Raw genomic sequence first — 22,041 nt, forward strand, 5'->3', positions numbered from 1 at the left:
TATAAGCTGTCATCATGAGGGAAGAAAGTGGCTTTGGCTCAGTTTATGAAAACTAGATTGGAATATAAACTACTGATGAACATTTAAAAATTGTTAATAGCATATGGCCAGATATGGCGTGAGCATAAAAAGTTGGTTCGAGGAAGCCGTTGTGAAGTGGCTTTTTCTCCCTCCTATTTTTCCTCATTGAGCCACTTTTGAGAGACGTATTGTTCTTTTCTGATGAGATACAGAAACACAAAACAGATCGTATGCTGAGCCAGCATTTGTAAAATCTGCATAGTTGAATTAACCCAAACCGGCAGTGGGTATCTTCTGCCAAAACTATATAATGAGATTTTCATTCAGCACACTTGAGAATGTTGAAATTAGCTTTTTAACTAAATATATATGTGTACACATACATGCACACGCACACACATATAATTACCTAGTTATATGTGCATAACCTTATTTCTCATGCTAAAATTCTAAATAGAACCTTCAGCCTGTTTCTAGTTGTATTCTTTTCTTGTTTTGTATTGCCCTAGGACTGGCAAAAAAAAAAAAAAAAGTCGCTTTGAATTTGCACCCAAGAGAAAGTTCTCTGGTTTTAGTTTGGTGGAAGTCTAGTTTGAAGTCAACTTCCAGGAAGGTCTTGCATTAACAAGTAGTCTTGAAAGTAGTTAACTATTTTAACACACACAAAATCCTCTGTCTCGGGGCTGGAAAGGTGGCTCAGTGGTAGAGCTCTTGCCTTGCATGCATGAGGCTCTGGGTTCGATTCCTCAGTACCACAGAAGCAAAAAGAAAAAAGCTGGAAGTGGCACTGTGGTTCAAGTGGTAGAGCGCTAGCCTTGAGCTGAAGAGCTGAGGGACAGCACCCAGGCCCAGAGATCAGGCCCCATGACTGAACCCCCCAAAAAAAAAGAAAAGAAAAGAAATGAGTTCCCATGAGTTGAAGATAAACTCAAATTAATGTTCGTATTTCTGAACAAATATATTGTGACTACCATAGAAAGAAAGGTCAAACAGAGGCAACAGCTCATAAAAGAGCAGCCCTTGCAACTGTATGTCCTGCCGTCCTTTTGGATTTGGACATGATAATAAAGCGTGATGTCCTGTCTCCAGGCTGTGCTTGTAGTCATGGATCATTGCTGCGATGCAGCCTGGAATCTCACAAAGAACAGATAGTGTAACTCAGAACTGACCTCCAAATCTCAGAAGGACTCTTCATACACTTGTGTAGAGTTGTATTTGTAGTTTGTTTATACCACAACTCTGCAGTTCCTAAAGAGTCCATTTGTAGCCAAGCGCAGGTGGCTCATGCCCGTCATCCTAGCTCCTCAAGAGGCTGAGATCTGAAGATCACAGTTCAAAGCCGGCCCAGGCAAGAATAGCCCAAGAGACTCTTTATCTCCACTTCCAAAAAACTTTTATCTCTAAACTTCCAAAAAACAAAAACCAAGAAAAAAGCTGGAAGTGGATCTGTGGCTCAAATGGTGGAGTGCTAGTCTTCAGCAAAAAAGAAGCTGGGGGACAGAGTCCAGGCCCTGAGTTCCAGCCCCAAGACTGGCAAAAGAAAAAAGAAAATTCTGTGGTTTGCCTTGAAGCAGTTTGAAATGAATTCAAAGACCCGGGGCAGAGTGAGCTACCACCTTACCTCGCTTCGCATTTTGTAGTGCTATTACTAATAATGTCAGGAAGAGAGTACAAGAACAGGTCCACCTGCTTATTTGGCTCAGTGGTACATGCCCTGCACACCCAGGCATGATTGCCAACCCTGTGCAAAAATACAGTAATAATAAAACAGTACATGCTAATTCTATAATTCTAGGGAATTAGCCTTAGAGTGGAAAGGGATTTAGCCATCATCTAGAACACAGTTTTCATTGGGTAGGTAATTATGAATTAAGTGGGAAAAAAATCATGTGAAGTCCAGGTTATAGACGCTTTAGGGCAAGAATGCTGTAGACTCTTAAGCCGTGTCTTTAGTTATAAGTACAACCTATCATTTTATTAACCATTATGCTTCAAAAATTTTTGTAGCTAAGTGTTAGATGCAGTCAGCGCTTCGCTAGAAAGTTAAATTATATTTTGGGAACATTTTTTTTCCTCCTGTTACTAATAACAACTCTGGCGCGCGCGTGCGTGCGTGTACCCATGACCTTGAGAACCTTCCTAGACACATGCTTTGCTGCTGAGCTCTGCTGCTAGCCTTGGTCGTTTTCATTGTCTTCACATAGTTATCAAAAAGATGAAGGGCTGGGAAGGTGGCTCAGTGGTAGAGTGCTCACCTAGTATGCATGAAGCCCTGGGTTGCGATTCCTCAGTACCACATACACAGAAAAAGCCAGACGTGGCTCAAGTGGTAGAGCACTAGCCTTGAGCAAAAGAAACTCAGGGACAGCGCCCAGGCCCTGAGTTCAAGCCCCAGGACTGGCACACACACAAAAAAAGAGAGCGAGATAAAGAAGCCATTACATAGTGGTTTCAGAAGATGAGGTAGAATTTTATACCTTTTGTTATTAAATAACTTTTCTAGAATTAGAACAGTAAGCTGGCTGTCAGTTGATTTTTTTTTTTTTTTGTTTCATTTCCTATGTATTTTGCCCCCTATGAGTGACTTTTTGATTCCTTTAAAGTTCCCTACTCTTAGACATAAACGAGCACACATTTTGCTGTTAGGACACAGTCATAAAACAAAGACCATGTTTTGTAAGGTGATTTATGTGCAGACATTATCTCACTGCAAGGAAATGCTTGTTTTGAACCTGCCGGGTAGGGACCTCATAGAAGTTTGTAGAATCATTTTATGTCCAGGAAGCAACAGACTTGCCAGTTTTCTTTACCCAAATGAGGGTTGATCACTTCATAGATGAGAGTACAGGCTAGGTGGTAAGGGTAGTCTCCAAGGGTTCGGTGTAGCAAAACTAGATGTAAAGGGCCAGGCATGGTGGCTCATGCCTGTAAATCCTAGCTACTCAGGAGGCTGAGATCTGAGGATCGAGGTTCAAAGCCAGCCCAGGAGGAAAGTCTGTGAGACACTCATCTCCAGTTAACTACTCAACAAAGTTGGAAGTGGGCTAGAAATGTAGCTTAGTGGTAAAGTGCTCACCTAGCATGCATGAAGCCCTGGGTTCAATTTCTCACTACCACATACACAGAAAAAGCCGGATGTGGCACTGAGGCTGAAGAGCTGAGGGACAGCGCCTAGGCCCTGAGTTCAAGCCCCAGGACTGACCAAAAAAGTAGATGTAAGAGTAGAAACATTTTTCCATCCACACATTCATAAACTTGAAAAGACATGCTAGTAAATATTAATAATCTTGAGATATTCTAAATGTTTTTTTTTTTTTTTGGAAAAGCGAATACAGAAGAATCTTCATATATAGTTAAATACAGATCATGTAGAATTTTTTGTGACCAAAGACACTTCACCAACCCCATGCCAGCATCTTTGAATATCAAACTTCCTCTTTCGTAGTGTTTATGAAGCCTGGGCAGGAAATGTGGGTAGTGGTTGATAGGTGTGAACCTTTATATTAGTGCTGGATTTTAGAAAGTTCTTCTGTTTCGGGCCAGTGCACTCGGGTGCCTCTTGTGTGACAATATCATAGTTTGAAGAATGGAAAAAAAAAGTTGTATGTTAAAGGCTAAATTAGAAATAAACTAGGGACTGGGAAGGTGGCTCAGTGGCAGAGTGCTTGCCTAGCATGCATGAAGCCCTGGGTTCAATTCCTCAGCACCACATACACAGGAAAAAGCCCAGAGTGGTGCTCTGGCTCAGGTGCTCAGGCCTTGAGTTCAAGTCCCAAGATTGGCAAAAAAAAAAAAAAAAAAAAAAAAGGAAATTATCTTTACTTCCCTATTCCATACTCATTTATACCTAGAATACTTTTTTTTATCATACTCATTGAAAATTATACATTATTACAAACTTTTTCTTTTGCACAAATCCATGTATCATTACTTTCACAAGACATTAAAACTTTTATTTTTCAATACTTTAAAATTTGGTATTTCTTAAATTCCTGTCAAGTATTAGGATTTGGGAGGGGTGAGTGGTTTTAGATATATTTCAAGTTTACTCCTTTAAAATTGATCAGTGTGTTTTGGGAGGAAAAATTAAAACAGAGTAGCTGGGAAAAGAAAATTCTGGGACCAAGATTAGATAGCACAGTCTTAGTCACCTGTTTTGCCTTTTTTTTGTTGGTCATGGGGCTTGAACTCTGGCCCTGGGCGCTGTCCCTTAGCTCTTCAGCTCAAGGTAAGCGTTCTACCGCTTGAGCTATGGCTACTGCTTGAGCTATGGCGCCACTCCCAGTTTTCTAGTGGTTTACTGGAGATAAGAGTCTCATGGACTTTCCTGCCTGGGCTGGCCTCCTGGGCTGGCCTCCAACTGCGATCCTCAGATCTCAGCCTCCTGAGTAGCTAGGATTACAGACGTGAGCCACCAGCGCCCAGCCTGTTTTGCCTTTTTATCTTCTGAGAAAACCTGTCTCACCAGGCCACTTTATCATTTTCTCATTACATTGAGTGATGACAGCGTCGAGTACAGAATGAGATTTAACAAGAAACACTGAATCACTGGTTCTGGGAAGAATGACCCATAATCTAAAAAGCTTGCAAATGTGAAACGTGAAAAGCTTCCTTCACGCTTGAAGGGAATTAGTTTGAAACAAAACCATTAAAAAAAAAAAAAGCCATGAAATTCTGTTTTGAATTTGCTTACATTCTCCCTCCCCCCCCATGAAAATTTCCATTTTTAACCAAAAATAACCTCCCTAACACTTGAGATTTTTTTTTTCCATGTATGCTTCTATTTAAGATATTTTACTCCTTTGTTTTTAAGGCAGATTGGGTAGTTGTTTTAGCAGTTTCTGGGATTTGGGAAGCGGGGGGGGGGGGGGGTGGAGGGACATGAAATGTGGTGTTAATAGGTGTTATTGACACGTTTAGATCTGAACATTTGTGTCAGCTACCTCCTCCCTCCCTTCTTTCCCTGAGCATCTGTCTCTCCCAGTGCCCGGAACGAAAGAACATTTCCAGCCCTCCCTTTTAAAAAGCTTTCTGGCTTTGCATAAGAATTCTAAAGTATTGAATTTCAAAGTGATGTTGATATTAAAACATAGATTCAGTCTTGTCTTAAAAGTGTATTACAATTTATTTCTTGCCATTTTTGTGTAAAATTTACAGAAAGAGTGTTACACCGTGCGCTTCAAAGGTAATGTGTCACTACTCTTAAGGCTTTCTCTCTCTCTCTCTTTCTCTCTCTCTCTGCCTTTATCTCTGTAATCCTGTTGTTACGTGCATTGAAATTTTGTTTTTAAGAATTTTTAAAGCCTTCTGCTTGGTGTATATAGCAGCGATAGTAGTAAGACAAATGTGTTTTATATTGCTTCTGGGAAACAGATTTTTCTTTCAGCAGTTCATTGGCACTAGGTTATTTGCACGATTCTTTCTTACCATGTAAAATCACAGCTCTCATTTCCATGCCCAGCCAGTCAGTGCTGCTGCTTCCCTGGTGATATACAGAATACAGGTGCTACTTTGGAATAACAGAGTGTTTCCCTTTCTAGAATCTACAAAGTGGGAAGGAAGGAGGGGCCCAGGAAACTGAGAGGATGGGTCTAAGGGACAAATTCTAAACCTTGGAAGGTTTTATGATGACAAATGTTCTTTTCTTTTTTTAATGATTTCTTCCCCTGAAGCACATGTTCAGCCTTCACATTTATGATCATCTCTGGCCTTCCTGCACGTGTTAGCATATTGTCCTTTTGCAAGGCTGCATAGCTTTGGAAAGATGAATGCAGTTCGGAGCTCTGCCCATTTTAGAGTTGATGGAGCCAGCCATCCCACCCCCATCAGTGTGACGGCACTTGGCTAGTGCTGTCTGCCCAGCACCAGTAAAAAGCCTATGGAGGCGGAAATTTCCTTCCCCCTGGAGAACATAGGCTTCTTTGGATTAAATCACTTGCAATATTCCTAATATGTCATCATCACGCCCGGTTAAAGTCCTAATTCACATTCCTGCAGAGCAAATGAAATGATTGAGGTCAGGGAGGATATAGATTGAAAACCAGTCCCGAAATTAAACAAGAACTCTGGATCGTACAGGTAGCAAACTATAACCAAGTGGCATTTTGCAGTATCATGGAGTTAGCTAGCATGTTTTGTCTCCTCGTTTTCTCCAAAGGTTTGTCAGGTGTTTTGTTGGTTGGCTACTTTGTCTGTTTACAGTGTTTCTCTTAGCTTAAGATGACAAATTGACTTGGGCTTTGTGTGTTCTAGAACAATCGGTAGACTTTCCCCAGTGCCAGAATACATCAGCACTCTGAGAAAGAGGATCGCAGAAGGCTCAGAGAAACCATACATTGTGTTCCTTTCTTTGAGACTGATTTCTTACCTTTTTGAACACATTATATGTCTTTTATCTCAGGGAATCGGTGTCTTATCTAGCTTATTTGCCACTTTGCTCTTACTTTCCCTGAGCTTTGGTTTTATAAAAAGGAAGAAAAAAAAAAAGTTAGTTTCTAGTTTAATGATCCCAAGCGTTGGTGACTGGCAGGTTGGCTCGGTTTTGTTTTCTTTCCTTCCTCTCATTTTCTCGCTCGTTGCCTGTTTGTATTTTTCTAACTGCACTAACTGGACTGCACAGTCTCCTAAGGCAGATGACGTGAGACTTGTGCTTTGCCACACTTTTCTCACGTTGCCGTTTTATTTTACTTTCTTCAAGTTAAATATACTGTAGTGCTCTTACAGAACTGAATGCTCTTAATGTAAGTATAAGCGGCACCCTCTGCCGCGGGGACATTCTCCGATTGTCGTGCAGGTTGAAATTGTGTTTTGTGGATCGTGTGTCTTCTCACTGCCTTGAAGATAGATGAGTGGAAGGATTTAGCTGGGGGCTTCTAGCCGGGGGACATTCATCTCCCGCCTCTCAAGTAGCTGCTAACCGAAGTAGCACCCCGAGTCCAGTTAGCTGCCTTTGAATTGTCCCCCTGTAGTTGGGGTAGCAGGGGCCCCCAGCGCCTTGGCCACACATACACACACACTGACTGTGGAGGAGGTCAGTGTGGGGTCTGGGGGGGCCCTGGGAATCTCAAGAGGGCAGTGTGCTCCCCCATCTGACATCAAAAGAGTTGGCACAGGGGACGTTTTGTGCACTCAACTTTTCAGAGTTGTGAAGGAAAGAGGGGCGGGAAGCCCCGCAGACAGCTCTCGCGAGGTCTTCCTCTGATCTGCCTGTGTAAAAGATGGCAGACCCCCTGAGCAGCAAAGAGACCTTGGTTAAGGGTACAAGGCTAGCCTTCACACCCCCCCACCCCAGGGCCGCAGGAGCTCCTTTGCCTTGTTCAGTGATGCTGACAGATCTTTGAGGGTTTGTGTTTGGTTCTTTTGGTTTTTGGTTTTGTTTTGTTTTTTTTTTCTTTTGGGCTTGAGCGTCATTTCCATTCTAATGTGTATTTATGCTCTCCATTGATAGCTGTTAACTCCAGCGCAAGGTATTTCGTGTTCTGCTGTGCATATTATCTAGTAAAGATGACTTTGTAATTCATTATAATCTTGATTTTCTTTTCTTTGTTTGAATCAGTAAGTTGGCTACTATTGCTGTTTTGGGGGTCTTCAAGACTAGATGTATATCCTGTTTAACATTTTCCCCTTTCTTTTTTGTTTTGTTTTGTTTTTGTTTTTTATCTTTGCTTTCTCCTCCCCGTGCTGTGTTTAAACCCTCTGCTCTCTTCATCTGAACGTGTGGTTTTTGATGGTTGGTGTTTGTCACACAGTACTACAAAACCCGCTCCACACCTGGATGGGTAAGCGCCCCTTCTTTAGTAGCTTGGGCAGCAATTGGGGAGTCAGCCTGGTGGATGAATCTCAGCAGGGCACTCTGGCTGGATCTCAGTCTCTCAGGTCCACATGGGGTTGCAATCATTTTCAGATTTCCCCAAAGGGTCCCTCAAAAAAAAAAAAAGTGACTTTTCAGCTGCACCAGTGGCTCACGCCAGTCACCCTAGCTACTCAGGAAGCTGAGAGCTGAGGATCCTGCTTCAAAGCCAGCCCAGACAGGAAAGTCCATTAGTCACTGATCTTCCATGAACCATAAGAAAACCAGAAGTGGCACTGTGGCTCAAGTAGTTGAGTGCCAGCTTTGAGCAAGAGTTCATGGATAGCACCCAGGTCCCGAGTTGAGGCCCCATGACTGACACCCTCCCCCCCCCCCAAAAAATGAGTTTTATTCCTATCAAGTGTGATCTAACTTGTTAATGAGATCATTTACACTGATGTTGGAAAGCCAGGGTCCAGACACTCAAAGCGGGGTGGTCTCCTTCGATGTCGGGTTCCTCCCCTCTAAGTTCTTCTGCCATCGCTGCTCCCCTCACCCACCGCTCTGGCTTCGCGGTGACAGGGTCCACGTGGTGTTCGGCCTGGTGATCTCCGGCTTCGAGGTCATCGAACAGATTGAAAACCTGAAAACAGACGCCGCAAGCCGTCCTTACGCAGACGTGCGCGTTATCGACTGCGGGGTGCTGGTTACCAAGTCCGCGAAAGATGGTGAGAACTCTCCAGATGGGGGGGGGGGGCGGTGCATGAGACACTGGGGTGAGGCAAGCGTGGATGCCCCTCATGCACACAGACCTCCTAGACACTGACAAACACGACCAAAGCGCGCATGCGTGTACGGCAGAGATCTTGTGAGAGAAAAACCTTGTCCTTGCAGGTCGGACTCAGAGCAGGATCCTCACAATAACTGCCTCGCCCCTCTCCTTGCTCTGATCACCTTTTTTTTTTTTTTGGTCGATCATGGGGCTGGAACTCTGGGCCTGGGCGCTGTCCTTGAGCTCTTCACCTCAAGACAAGCTCTCTGCCACTTAAGCCATAGAGCCATTTCCGGTTTTCTGGTGGTTTATTGGAGATTAAGAGTCTCACGGCCCTTCCTGCCTGGGCTGGATTTGAACTGCGATCCTCAGATCTCAGCCTCCTGAGGAACTAGGATGCCAGGTGTGAGCCACCGACACCCGGCAGTCTGTGACACTCAACCTCCAATAAGTCACTCCAAAGAAGCCAGAAGTAGTGCTGTGGCTTAGTGGTAGAGCACCCGCCTTGAGCTGAAGGACAGTGCCCAGGCCCTGAGTTCAAGATCCAGGGTCGGCCAAATAACAAACATTACGTGCTACTTAATGTTCAGATTGTTGTTGTTTGTTTGTTTGTTTGTTTACTCTGAAAGGTAGGTGCTGGCATCTAGCACTAATATTTCTGTCCAATATTGTTTTAAAAGCTATTGAGAAAAAAAAGAAGAAAGCGACACCTTCAGAAGACTCAGCGTCTTCTTCCAGTTCCTCTTCCTCTTCCTCCTCCTCCTCAGACAGCGAAATCGAACGGGGACGGAGCAGAAGACGGAAGCGGAAGAGGAGGCCAAAGGTCAAACATTCAAAAAAGCGACGGAAGGAAGCCAGTAGCTCAGAGGAGCCGAGGAACAAACATACGCTGAGCCCGAAGGGGTAGGTGTTAGGTGTAGGTATGGCCCGCTGACACGCCTTTCCTCCGCTCTTGCACACACCCCCCCCTGCACACAGACCCCAGCCGAGGAGGAAAGGTGCAATTCCTTACTCAGTTTTGTTACCTGTTGTTAAAAAGGATAGCATTTTTGGACTTCAAGTGAACTGAAATCTGGACGTGTAAGAGTATTATAGACATATTCTATCCGAGATTTGTGTGAGGGCTGGGAAGGTGGCTCAGTGGTAGAGTGCTCGCCTAGCATGCATGAAGCCCTGGGTTCAATTCCTCAGTCCCACATACGCAGAAAAGGCTGGAAGTGGTGCTGTGGCTCAATGGTAGAGCGCTAGCCTTGAGCCAAAGAAGCTCAGGGGACAGTGCCCAGGCCCTGAGTTCAAACCCCAGGACTGGCCAAAAAAAAAAAAAAAAGAAGATTTGTGTGTTTTCTGGTGTGTGTGTGTGTGTGTGTGTGTGTGTTACTGAGTTCATGGCCTTAGTATTCTACTTGAGCCATGGCCTACTTTATTTTTCAGATAGGCCCATACTTTTTTCCAGGTTGACCTTGAAAGTTTTGTTTGTTTGCTTGAGGTTTTTTTGTTGTTGTTGTTGGTCATGGGACTTGAACTCAGGGCCTGGGCACTGTCTCTGAGCTTCTTTTGCTCAAGACTAGCACTCGACCACTTGAGCCACAGTGCCACTTCCAATTTTTTGAGTGGTCAAGTGGAAATAAGAATCTCACAGGGACTCTTATGCCCAGGCTGGCTTCAAACCATGATCCTTAGCTCTTAGCCTCCTGAGGGGTGTTCTTGTTTTTTATTGTTGTTGTTTTTGTCAGTCCTGGGGCTTGAACTCAGGGCCTGGGTGCCATCCTTGAGCTTCTTTTGTTGAAGGCTAGCACTCTTAACACTTGGAGCCACAGTTCCACTTCCAGCTATTTTGGTAATTTGTTGCTTTCCTGCCTGGGCTGGCTTTGAACCACGATCCTCAGATCTCGGCCTCCTGAGTAGCTCGGATGACAGGCGTGTGCCACCAGTGCTTGAACTAACCTTGATGTTTCTTCATTGGATCTTTACCTTCCCAATAGCTAGGACCAAAGAGTAGCTGGTATCACAGGCCTGCATACCTAGCTTCCTTTGTTTTTGTGTTTGTGTTTTGTTTTGCCAGTCCCAGGACTTGAACTCACGGCCCTTGTATTTTTTGACAGTACTAGAGACTGAACTCGGGGCTGTGTGCTTGCTAGGTAGGTCCTCTCCCATCGGATCCCTGCCTCCTGCTCTTTTGAATTCAGTTTTCCAATTAGGGTCGCAGTTTGATCACCCCCGTGTCTTGGTCATTGTGTTTCCTCTGTAGCTAGGATAACAGACCTGAGTCATGTAGCTCTTGGTTGACATGGGGTCTCTGAGCCTTTGGTCTCCTGCTTCCCGTCCCAAGCAGCTAGGATTCCAGGCGTAAGCCACTGCACCTGGCTCGCTTAGTTTTGTGGTGGGTCCTCTGTAACTTGCGTTCGGGCTGACCATGATCAGTGATCCTTCTCACACCACAAAGGTAGGATTGGAGACAGACGCACCATTCCCAGGCCCTGGAAAGTTTAAGAAGAGGCTGTTAAACTTGTGAGACTTTCCACAGCTCAGTTTTAGGGTGCCAAGGTTTTCACTGTGTGGATGTCCACTTGATGAAAGTTGACCCTTGGAGTGACACCTGTAAGCCACCGGCAGTTTTGTTGTCTCCCCCTGCCCCCCTTTGGTTGATCATGGGGCCTGAACTCTGGGCCTGGGCCTGAGCTCTTCAGCTCAAGGCTAGCGCTCTACCACTTGAGCCACAGCACCACTTCTGGCCTTTTCTGCTTCCGTGGTGCTGAGGAATCGAACCCAGGGCTGCATGCATGCAAGGCAAGCGATCTACCCCAGAGCTACCTTCCCAGCCTTGTCATCTTCACTTCTAGTTCTGCATGTCCTTTATTGTGATGAAATGCACGTGTGACAGGTGTTCACGGGCGGCTTGCTGTTTCTTTCCAAGTCACTCTGAGCGAAGCGATGCCAATGAGAAAAGGTCCGTGGAGTCCAGTGCCAAGAGGGAAAAGCCTGTGGTCCGCCCGGAGGAGATCCCCCCGGTGCCAGAGAACCGATTCTTACTCCGAAGGGACATGCCTGCGGTGGCTGCGGAGCCCGAGCCGTAAGTGCCCAGAGTTCAAGCCCCAGAACCCGAAAAAAAAAACAAACCCAAAAGCATGACATGTATTTCATCTTTTAGAATTCACCTTCCACCCAAGTACCGGGAAGGAGATTGTGCCGGTTGGTTAAGGAGTGTGGCGGGTTGTTTTGAAATAGGGTCTTCCTCCTTGGCCCAGGTTGAATCTCAGCGCGCTGTGTAGCCCAGGCCGGCCTTCACCTGGCGGGCCTCCTGCCTGGGCCTCTGGAGGACACGGGATCCCCTGCGGGGGGGGGCTCGGGGGTGCGGGCAGCGGGGATGACTGTCATTGAGGGATGAGGCTGTGGTTCTCACAAGAGGTGAACCCTGGATCCACTTGAGTGAGTGAACTCTGGTTTTTTTTTTTTTTTTTTTTTAATTTTTTTTATTGTGGAGATACTATACAGAGGGTTATAGTTACATGAGTGAGGTAATGAGTACACTTCCTCTTCCTCTTGAACATTGTTACCCCCTCCATTGTTTTCCCCCTACCATCCCCTCCCTCCCTCCCTTCCCCAAGGTTCTTTTTTTTTTTTTTTTTTTGATCGTGATTAAGTGATTACTTAATTTCCGGAAATTCACAGTATTGTGGAATAATGATGCTCATTTAAAGTCACAAGCTCATTCTAACTTTCCTGGAGCAAATTGTCTATCACAGTCTGTAATATATAACGGTGCTCATATGTTATATACCATATATGTGATCAGCAGCATGGGGATATTTAGTAGTGGTTCAACCAGATGAGTGGGAGTTCTTTGTTTCTTAAGTCCTGTTAGTTTTGTCATATCACCTAACATTTTGGATTCATCATCCACTTATCAGGGAGACCATGTACTGTTTGTCTCTTCGTTCTTGGCTTACCTCGCTCAACATGATTCCTTCTAGCTCCATCCATTTCCCTGCAAATGCCATTATTTTGTCATTTCTAATGGCTGCATAATATTCCATTGTGTATAGATACCACAATTTTTGGATCCATTCATCTGTGGTGGGGCATCTAGGTTGTTTCCATATCCTAGCTATTGTGAACAGTGCTGCAATAAACATGGAGGTGCACGTGTCCTTGTATATTGGTTCCTGTTGTTCTACGGTAGATGCCTAGAAGTGGTATGACTGGGTCGTAAGGGAGGTCAATCTTTAGCTTTCTAAGGACCCTCCAGACTGCTTTCCAAAGTGGTTGTATGAGTGTACATTCCCACCAGCAGTGTAATAGCGTTCCTCGTTCTCCACATCCCCTCCAGCATTTGTCGTTGGCTGATTTGTGGATGTGGGACATTCTGACTGGGGTAAGGTGGTATCTCAGGGTTGTCTTTATTTGCATTTCCTTCACCACCAGGGATGATGAACATTTCCTCATGTGTTTCTTTGCCATTTTTATTTCTTCATTTGAGAAGTCCCTCTTTAGTTCCCTTGCCCATTTAGTAATTGGTTTGTTGGGTTTGGGAGGGATTAGTTTCTTGAGTTCCCTGTATATACAGGATATTAACCCCTTGTCTGATATATTGCTGGTAAATATTTTTTCCCAATTAGTTGGTTGTCTTTCTAGCTTGGTTGCGATAGCTTTATCTGTGCAGAAGCTTTTTATTTTAAGGTAGTCCCATTTGTCGAGTCTCTCTCCAATTTGTTGTGACCCTGGGACTCTGTTCAGGAAGTTCCTTCCTGTGCCTATTAGTTCAAGTGTCTCTCCTACTCTGTCCTGCAGTAGTTTCAGAGATTCAGGTTTAATGTTAAGGTCTTTAATCCATTTTGAGTTGATGTTGGTGCATGGTGATAGGCTGGGGTCCACTTTTAGTTTTCTGCATGTGGCTGCCCAGTTTTCCCAGCACCAGCGGTTGAAGAGGCTGTGTTTCTTCCATTGTATGTCTTTGGCTCCTTTGTCGAATATCAGCTGGCTGTAGGCCTGTGGATTTATTTCTGGATCTTCTATTCTGTTCCATTGGTCTTCGGGTCTGTTTTTGTGCCAGTACCATGCTGTCTTTGTTATTATAGCTCTGTAGTAGAGTTTGAAGTTCGGCATGGATAGCCCTCCCATATTGTCTTTATCCCCTAGAATTGTTTTGGCTATTCTAGGTCTTTTGTTGTTCCATATGAATTTTTGGACTGTTTTCTGTATTTCAGTGATGTACGTCATTGGGATTTTAATAGGAATTGCGTTGAATTTGTATATTAGTTTTGGAAGTATTACCATCTTTACTATATTAAGTCGGCCTATCCAGGAACATGGGAGGTCTTTCCATTTCCTAGTGTCTTCTGCAATTTCTTTCTTTAACTTTTTATAGTTCTCATTAAATAGTTCTTTTACATCTTTGGTTAGGTTAATTCCTAAATATTTTATTTTTCGGGAGGTTATTGTGAATGGGGTTGCTCCCTTTATTTCCCTCTCTTCCTGTACATTATCAGTGTATAGGAAGGCAACTGATTTTTGTGGGTTTATTTTGTATCCTGCTATTTTGCCGAAGTGATTTATGAGAGTGAACTCTGTTTTGCTCTGTTTTGGGGTGGTGGTGGGGGGGCTGCGCCTCCTGCGCTCAGGGTGAGCTCCGCCGCCTGAGCCCAGCGCTGCCTGGGGCCCTGGGCCGAGCCCCGCCCCGCCCCGTCGCCCTGCGTCCTGTCCCGGGCTGTGAGCCCTGGCCGCCGCCTCTGCACCTTCCCCGTGTCTTCTTCTCCAGGAAGATTCCCGACGCGCCTCCCGCCGCCGGCGAGGCCAAGCCGTCCCTGTCCAAGTCCGGGCGGAAGATCCGAGGGCGGGGCACCATTGTACGTGCGGGGGTCCCCCCCCAGAGCCGAGCCCGCGCCCCGCCGCGCCCCCAGAGCCCAGCCCAGCCCAGCCCGCGCCCCGCCACGCCCCCAGAGCCGAGCCCGCGCCCCGCCACGCCCCCAGCCCAGCCCAGCCCAGCCCGCGCCCCGCCACGCCCCCAGCCCAGCCCAGCCCAGCCCGCGCCCCGCCACGCCCCCAGCCCAGCCCAGCCCAGCCCGCGCCCCGCGGGTCCCCCCCAGCCCGCGCCCCGCCGACCGGGCTCTCCCTTGCTGTGCGCAGCGCTACCACACGCCGCCGCCCGCCCGCTCCCCGGAGTCGGAGGCCGCCGACAGCAGCGAGACGCCGCCGCACTGGAAGCAGGAGATGCAGCGGCTGCGCGCCTACCGCGCCCCGAGCGGGGAGAGGTGGAGCAAGGGCGACAAGTGAGCGAGCGGCCGGGGGGGGGGGGGGGGGGGCGTCCTCGCACTTAGGAGCGCCTGGGGTGGCCTCGGGACGGCCCCTCGTGGGGAGCAGCCCCTCGTGGGTCTGGGGCGCCATTGAAGGATTGTCCCCCCGCCCCCAGTGCCAGCATTTGCGGCCTCCGGTTTCTGCACCCTGGGCGGGGCCGGGCTCTGGGTGGATGGGGCTCCTGGGCGGGGCTCCTGGGCGGGGCCGGGCTGTGGGTGGGCGGGGCTCCTGGGCGGGGCGGGGCTCTGGGTGGGCGGGGCTCCTGGGCGGGGCGGGGCTCTGGGTGGGCGGGGCTCCTGGGCGGGGCGGGGCGGGGGAGCTGCGGGCCTGCGCTCCAGCACTGGGGCTCCGGCCTCCGCGGCCCTCCCCGGAGCGGAGCGGTTGTGCGGCGCCGGGGCCGGGTTGGCGGGCAGGGCCGGGCCGGATCCCCCACCGAGCGCGTGGCCCTCGTCCTCTCCGCAGGCTCCGGGACCCGGGCTCCAGCCGCTGGGACGAGCGCAGCACCTCGCCGCGCTCCGGCTCGCGGTCGCACGCCGGCGGCCGCTCGGAGCCGGGCGCGGGGCGGCGCGGGCGGCGCGCGCGGGAGCGGAAGGCCAAACGCCGCAAGAAGGCCCGCAAGCAGAAGCGCGGCCGCCGCCACCGCCCGCCAGAGCCCCCCGAGCCGGCGCGTGCGCGCTCCCGCCGGGCCGCCTCCGCCACCTCGGCCTCCTCGGCCTGGACCCGCTCCGCCTCCCGCTCCCGCTCCCGCTCCCGCTCCGGTTCCCGCTCCGGCGGGCGCGCGCCCGGCTCCTCGGCCCGCTCCAGCCGCGCCTCGCCGCGCCCGGGATCCCGCTCCGGACCCCGCTCCCGCTCGGCGTCCCGGTCCCGGGCCAGCTCCCGCTCCCGCTCCCGCTCCGCCTCGGCCTCGCGCTCGCCCAGCCCGGCCCGGCCCCGCAACGGCTCCCGCTCCCCGCCGCGGGCGCCCGCCGAGCCCGCGCCCGCCAGGGCCGCGCCGCCCGCAACCGCGCCCGCCGAGCCCGTGGCCGTGATCCCGCTGAGCGACAGCCCGCCGCCCTCGCGCTGGAAGCCCGGCCAGAAGCCCTGGAAGCCGTCGTACGAGCGCCTGCAGGAGCTGCGCGCGCGCGCCGCACGCCCCGCGCCCGGCCCCGCGCGCCCCGCGCCACCGCGCCCCGCGCACGCCCGGCCCCGCCGCCGCCGCCGCGCCAGCGCCGCCTCCCGCTCCTCCCGGAGCGCGTCCTCGTCCGGCCGCTCGTCCTCGCGCTCCCGATCCCGGTCCCCGTCCCGATCCCGATCCCGCTCCAGGTCCCGTTCCCGGTCCCGCTCTCTGTCTCCATCTCGCTCCCGCTCCCGCTCGCAGTCGCGGTCCCGCACGCGCAGCGGCTCCAGCCGGGCGTCGTCGTCGTCGTCGTCGTCGTCGTCTGCGGGGCGGCGCGGCGCCCGCGGCCAGGCGCTCGGCGGAGGCTCGGGGCTGCGGCCGTCGCGCTCGTCTTCCGCCCGCTCCTCCGCCAGCGCCGGCGACGCGGCCCGCGGCCCCCGGGAGCGCCCGCGCCCCGCACAGCCGCCCGCGGAGCAGGGCGCGAGGAGAGGCCGCGCCGAGGCCCGCCGCGGCCCCGCGCCCAGCCCCGCGCCGCGGCCCCGCGCCGCCTCCGACAAGGAGGAGGGCGAGGCCTCCTCGGACTCGGAGCCCGACGCCCGCGCCCGGCCCGCCGCGCGCCGCCCCGGCCCCGACGGCTCCCCCGCCGCCCCCGAGCCCGGCCGCCGCCGCGCCCCGAGCCGCCGCCGCGCGCCCCGCGCCCCCGAGCGCGGCCCCAAGCCCAGGCCCGCGGGCGCCGAGCGCAGGACGCCCGCCTTCCGCTGGCAGCCGCCGCTCGAGTTCGGCGACGACGACGACGGGGACGCGGACGCCGGGGCCGAGGCCGCGCGGGAGCCGCGCCCGCCGCCCCCGGACCCCGGCCCGGGCCCCCGCCAGCCCACGCCCGGCCCCGCGCCGCCCCCCGCCGACGGGGAGAGGCCCGCGCCGCCCGCGGACGACAGCATGGAGGTGTGCACGCCCGAGGGCAGCCCCGCGCACGCGCCCCGGCCGCCGCCCGCACAGCCCCGCCACCCCGCGGCCGCCGCCAGCGCGGGCGCCCCGGAGCCCGGCCCCGCCGCCGCCCCGCACGCCAGCCCCGGCCAGGAGCCCGCGGCCGCCGCGAGCCCCGCGCGCGCCCCCGACGCCAAGTGGAAGCCCCTGCGCGGCGCGGGCGAGCCGGGCCCCGCACCCCCCGTCGCCGCCGAGGCCCCCGCGGACGGGAGGCCGCCGCCCGCCGCGCCCGAGCCCCGGCCGCCCGGCCTGCGCATCGAGATCAAGAGCCAGAGCCGCGTGCGGCCCGGCTCGCTCTTCGACGAGGTCCGCAAGACGGCGCGCCTGAACCGGCGCCCGCGCGCCCGCCGCTCCCGCTCCCGCTCCCGCAGCCAGAGCCCCGCGCGCGCCCGCAGCGCCAGCCGCTCCCGCAGCCCCGCGCCCGCCAAGGCCCGCAGCACGCGCTCCGCCTCCTACAGCCACAGCCGCGGCTCCCGCAGCCCGTCCCGCAGGTCCCGGAGCTCCACCTCCTCCTACCGGTGAGCGCGGGCGGGGGGGGGGGGGGCTCCAGCGCTGGCCTCGAACCCCGATCCTCAGATCTCAGCCCCCTGAGTAGCCAGGGTGACAGGCGGGAGCCACGGCGCCCGGCCAGCGTGTACGTGTTGTTACTCGCTGCAATTGTAGAAGTGGCGCTGCGGCTCGGCTGGCAGCGCGCTCGCCTTGAGCTGGAGCGCTCGGGGACAGCGCCCGGGCCCACGACCGACCCCAGCACGATGCTCATTGTAGGTCAAGGAGCTACTCTAGAAGCCGGAGCCGGGGCCGCTACGGCAGAGGTCGAACCCGCAGCCCGAGCAGTTCCTACTGCAGTTACAAGAGTCACAGGTGAGCTGGTCCCGCCTCCTGCGTGGGGGTCCCGCCACCATGCTCCCCCGCGCACATCCCGCATGTCCTCGCAGGTGCTTTGGACAGAGAGAGAGCGTGTGTGTGTGAGAGAGCGTGTGTGTGTGTGTGAGAGCGTGAGTGTGTGAGAGCGTGTGTGTGTGAGAGCGTGTGAGTGTGTGAGAGAGCGTGTGAGTGTGTGTGAGAGCGTGTGAGTGTGTGTGAGAGTGTGTGAGAGAGCGTGTGAGTGTGTGTGAGAGAGCGTGTGAGTGTGTGTGAGTGTGTGAGAGAGCGTGAGTGTGAGAGCGTGAGTGTGTGTGAGAGAGCGTGTGTGTGAGAGCGTGTGAGTGTGTGTGAGAGCGTGTGAGTGTGTGTGAGAGCGTGTGAGTGTGTGTGAGAGCGTGTGAGTGTGTGTGAGAGAGCGTGTGAGTGTGTGAGAGCGTGTGAGTGTGTGTGAGAGAGCGTGTGAGTGCGTGTGAGTGTGTGTGAGAGCGTGTGTGTGTGAGAGCGTGTGAGTGTGTGTGAGAGCGTGTGAGTGTGTGTGAGAGAGCGTGTGAGTGTGTGTGAGAGCGTGTGAGTGTGTGTGAGAGAGGGTTCTGGTTCCCTCAACTTCTTACCCCCCCCCGCCCTTTGGCCACCCACTTTTGCACTACTGGCAGGTGTATTTCCAGTAGATTCTTCAACTAGCTCTATGTAACACTTCAATCTTACCGTGTAAAAATCGAATAGTCCTGCAAAGAAACTGCAGGCTGCTGACTTGCGAGGCAAACGTCAGAGTTAGAAGGTTTCACTGTGCTGACACTTGGATGGGGGGGGGATTTTTGCCTGGAGCTTACTAGCCTGTCTACCCGCGCGCGCGCACACGCACACACACACGCACACGCACGCACACACGCCGCTGACACCCTGACACCGCGCTGTGCTTCACGCCAGGAGGTCCAGCAGGAGCCGCTCCGCCAGCAGCTCATCCGGTGCCCGCAGCCGCTCCAGGTAGGCCCGGGGCTGGGGGACCACCACGGCCCCGGGGGCCTGTGTGGGGAGTTCTTTTTGGAGCTGAGAATGGAACCCAGAGCCTTACTCGGATTAAGCCCGTGTCCCTGAGCTCTTTCTGCCCAAGGCTAGTGCTCTACAGTTACAGCTGGGCGCCAGCCGTGCCCCGCAAACACTGCAGTTCCTCATCAGGTCCCTTCAGGGCATCTATTTGTCTCTTGAACTCATGTGTACCCTTTTTTTTTTTTTTTGCGGGGAAGAGGTCGGGTGTGGGGCCTGAACTCCGGGCCTGGGCGCTGCCCCTCAGCTCTTCAGCCCAAGGCAGGCGCTCTACCACTCGAGCCACAGCGCCATTTCCAGTTTTCTGGTGGTTCATGGGAGATCGGAGTCTCAGGCAGGGTCTTTGCTGCCCGGGCTGGCTTCGAACCGCGATCCTTGATCTCAGCCTCCTCCTGGGCAGCTGGGATGGCAGGCGGGAGCCGCCGGCGCCGGCTTGGTGATTGATTTTTTCCAAAGTGGAGCCGCTGCCCCGGGCCTCGCAGCCCCGCCCGCGGTGCTGGATGGCCGGGGCGGGCGGGGGTCTCCGGGCGTCGCCGGGGAGAGGCATGGGCGCTGTTGCTGTTGAACAGGTCCTACTCTTACGACAGCTACTACAGCCGCAGCCGCAGCTGGAGCCCGAGCCGCAGCCGCAGCCGCCGGAGCAGCAGCTACCGCAGGAGCAGGCGCTACCGGCGCTCCAGGTAGGCCCGACCGTGCTGGGCCGAAGGGGCGCGGGCGGCTCCCCTGTCCCCCACCCCAGCCAGATCCGAGGATCGCGGTTCAAAGCCAGCCCCGGGCAGACAAGTCCAGGCGGCTGTGGCTCAGCGGCGGAGCGCCTGGCCCCGGCCCCACGATGCCTCCTCGCACGCGCTGCGGCCGGCTGGGGGAGGTTTTCACCCGGGTTCTCCCTCCGTGGCGCAGGAGTCGCCGGTCCTTCGGCTCAGACAGCAGGAGCGAGCGCAGCTACTGGCATCGCCGCAGCGCCAGCGAGAGCAGCCGCTACAGCTGAGCCCCGCGCGCATGCGCACGCGCACGCGCACGCCAGCGAGAGCAGCCGCCACAGCTGAGCCCCGTGCGCACGCGCACGCCAGCGAGAGCAGCCGCCACAGCTGAGCCCCGTGCGCACGCGCACGCCAGCGAGAGCAGCCGCCACGGCTGAGCCCCGTGCGCACGCGCGCTCCACCGCCTGGACATGCCCGCTCACTTGCTCGGAGTTTGAGACGCGTCCCGGCCGTCGGTGGCTCTGTCTTGAGCAGTGGACACGAGTCGCCAAGGGTTCCTTTGGAGTCTGTGGCGGTGAAGACCCAAGCATACACACCTTCCCGAAAGGTTTCAATGCCTCGGTGTGCAAAATAGCCCCACGGGGGAAGCGCCATGCTTCTTGAATCAAGAAGCAGCGAGCGTCCCGGGAAGTGTTTCCACGATTTGTGTATCACACCCCAGACTGCGGGCGCCCCGTCTCACAGCCAGGCCCGGGGAGCTGGGAGGGCGCCGGGCCGCCCCCCCACGACCTCGGCACCCCCACGACCTCACCCCCCCATGACCTCACCCCCCCCACGGACCTCGGCCTCCGCCTGCGCTGTCTCCACGGGGTCACGACCCACGCGCACGCGCGCGTTGTTGACGAGTCCACACGGTCAGAAGTTGCGTCGGTGGAGCCCAACTGGAGTGGAGAGCGCGCCCGGTGCCGGGAAGTCTGGGGCGCCTGTCGGGGAGGCTGCAAGAGCCCCTCGCGGTCAGCCCCGCTGGGCGCTCGGGCACCTGACGATCGTGGGGTCCCTGAAACAGCCGGGATGGCCGTCTGGCCTGCGCGTGTCTGTGCGTTCACAGAGCGTGGGGGGCGCGCCGCACGGTTTTCCCGCCCAGCGTGTTTTTTCCCCTTGCACCAACCCCCGCAGGCGGCCCCGCAAGCCCGGCCCGGCCCGGCCCCCGCGCCCTGGCAGCACGGCCTGGCGGCGGGGTTTTTTTTCCCTCCCTTCTCAAGTCTTGGTGGCTTATGTTGCTCCCCAAGTGTACTTAACGAATCACCTCAGTGCCAACCGGACCCGCCCCTGCGGAAGCTGCTCCTGCGGGGGGGTCGCCCGCGCCCCCCTCCCCCGCACCCCCTCCCCCGCACCCCCCCCCCGCACTCCCCCCCCCGCGCCTGGCTGGGGGGTTCGTGCCGCGGAAGTGATGGCTGGGGACCCGTGGAGGGAGGGACGTCGGATTGTCTTCAACCTGTCAACCCCGGGCCTCGGAGGGACGGCCCTGTGGGGAGAGTAGATCCGGGGTACACAGTCCAGCCCCCAACACCAGCGAGTACATGAAAGCTGTGGGAGGCCAGCGCCGGCTAAACCCAGCAGAAGCTCGTCAGATGGGAAGAGCTTCAGGAAGGTTCCCCCTGGTTCTGTAAATAGGTTTCTTGTGGCTGTGTGGGAAGGGGGGCGGGGGGTGGAACGCCCCCCACTCCAGCGGGCTCCGGGCAGTCGCCAGGCCGCGGGAGCCGCGGGGTTCCGTTCCGCACGCTTCCTGTCTGCCTTCCTTCCGTCTTGCTGTTTGGTTTGGTCTGGGTGGGATTTGGGTTTCGGGGTTCTTTTTTGGGGGGGGGTTACCAGAAGTGCGGCTTGGACTCAGGGCCCAGGCACCCGGTCGGTCCGGCCCCTTTCCCCTCGAGGCTGGCTTCATCTTGCCCTGCGAACCACCGCTTTCCGCCTTTTCCTGGAAGACGAGACTCGTCAGGACTGGACCCTGCCCAGGCGGGCCCTCAGTCTCCGTCCTCACGTGGAGTTGCGGGGTGGGGGATGGGGGGGACAGGTGGCTGGAAATCTGCACTCGGGGCCAGCCAGCGGAGCGGGGTGCGGGGATGCGGGTCTGCCGGGAACCAGGCCCTGGGAGCCGCCTGCGCTGCCGCGCTCACCTTGTGTTTCCTAAAGTGCAGTGTGGCAATGGCTTTTTCTTCACAAAAGGGGGTCGATCGCTGTCTAGTTTGAACTTCTTTAAAAGAAACAAAGTAAAATGCTGTCCTGTCCTGTGCGCTTCTCTTCACAGAAGGTGAATGTGGGGACTGGACTTTGTGAACATCCTGTTTTCCTGCCTACCAGGTCTCTTTCAAAACATGTAGAGAAGCCTTTTGTGCTCACCAGCAGACGCCTCCTTTGTACCAACTCCACTTCTAAAAGGTGAAAGCGGAACCTGGTAGAAATTAAACAACAATGCCTA

The 22,041-nt window shown here is 54.2% G+C and overlaps 1 protein-coding gene across 1 annotated transcript in view; it reads left to right on the top strand.

The window, feature by feature from the left end:
* Positions 1–22,041, top strand: part of Nktr (natural killer cell triggering receptor) — a 35,518-nt gene extending 13,477 nt beyond the window's left edge. Inside the window, exons 7-17 of the mRNA XM_070017414.1 lie at positions 7,770–7,799; positions 8,393–8,538; positions 9,263–9,485; positions 11,497–11,652; positions 14,338–14,425; positions 14,706–14,848; positions 15,336–17,474; positions 17,722–17,817; positions 18,748–18,804; positions 19,434–19,544; positions 19,765–22,041. Coding sequence (XP_069873515.1) covers positions 7,770–7,799; positions 8,393–8,538; positions 9,263–9,485; positions 11,497–11,652; positions 14,338–14,425; positions 14,706–14,848; positions 15,336–17,474; positions 17,722–17,817; positions 18,748–18,804; positions 19,434–19,544; positions 19,765–19,852 — 3,277 coding nt within the window. The 3' untranslated portion in view covers positions 19,853–22,041. The remainder of the gene's footprint in view (positions 1–7,769; positions 7,800–8,392; positions 8,539–9,262; positions 9,486–11,496; positions 11,653–14,337; positions 14,426–14,705; positions 14,849–15,335; positions 17,475–17,721; positions 17,818–18,747; positions 18,805–19,433; positions 19,545–19,764) is intronic.

This window comes from Dipodomys merriami, unplaced genomic scaffold, assembly GCF_024711535.1.
Source record: "Dipodomys merriami isolate MVZ:Mamm:240054 unplaced genomic scaffold, mDipMer1.0.p SCAF_125, whole genome shotgun sequence".
In the NCBI taxonomy this organism is placed as follows: domain Eukaryota; kingdom Metazoa; phylum Chordata; class Mammalia; order Rodentia; family Heteromyidae; genus Dipodomys; species Dipodomys merriami.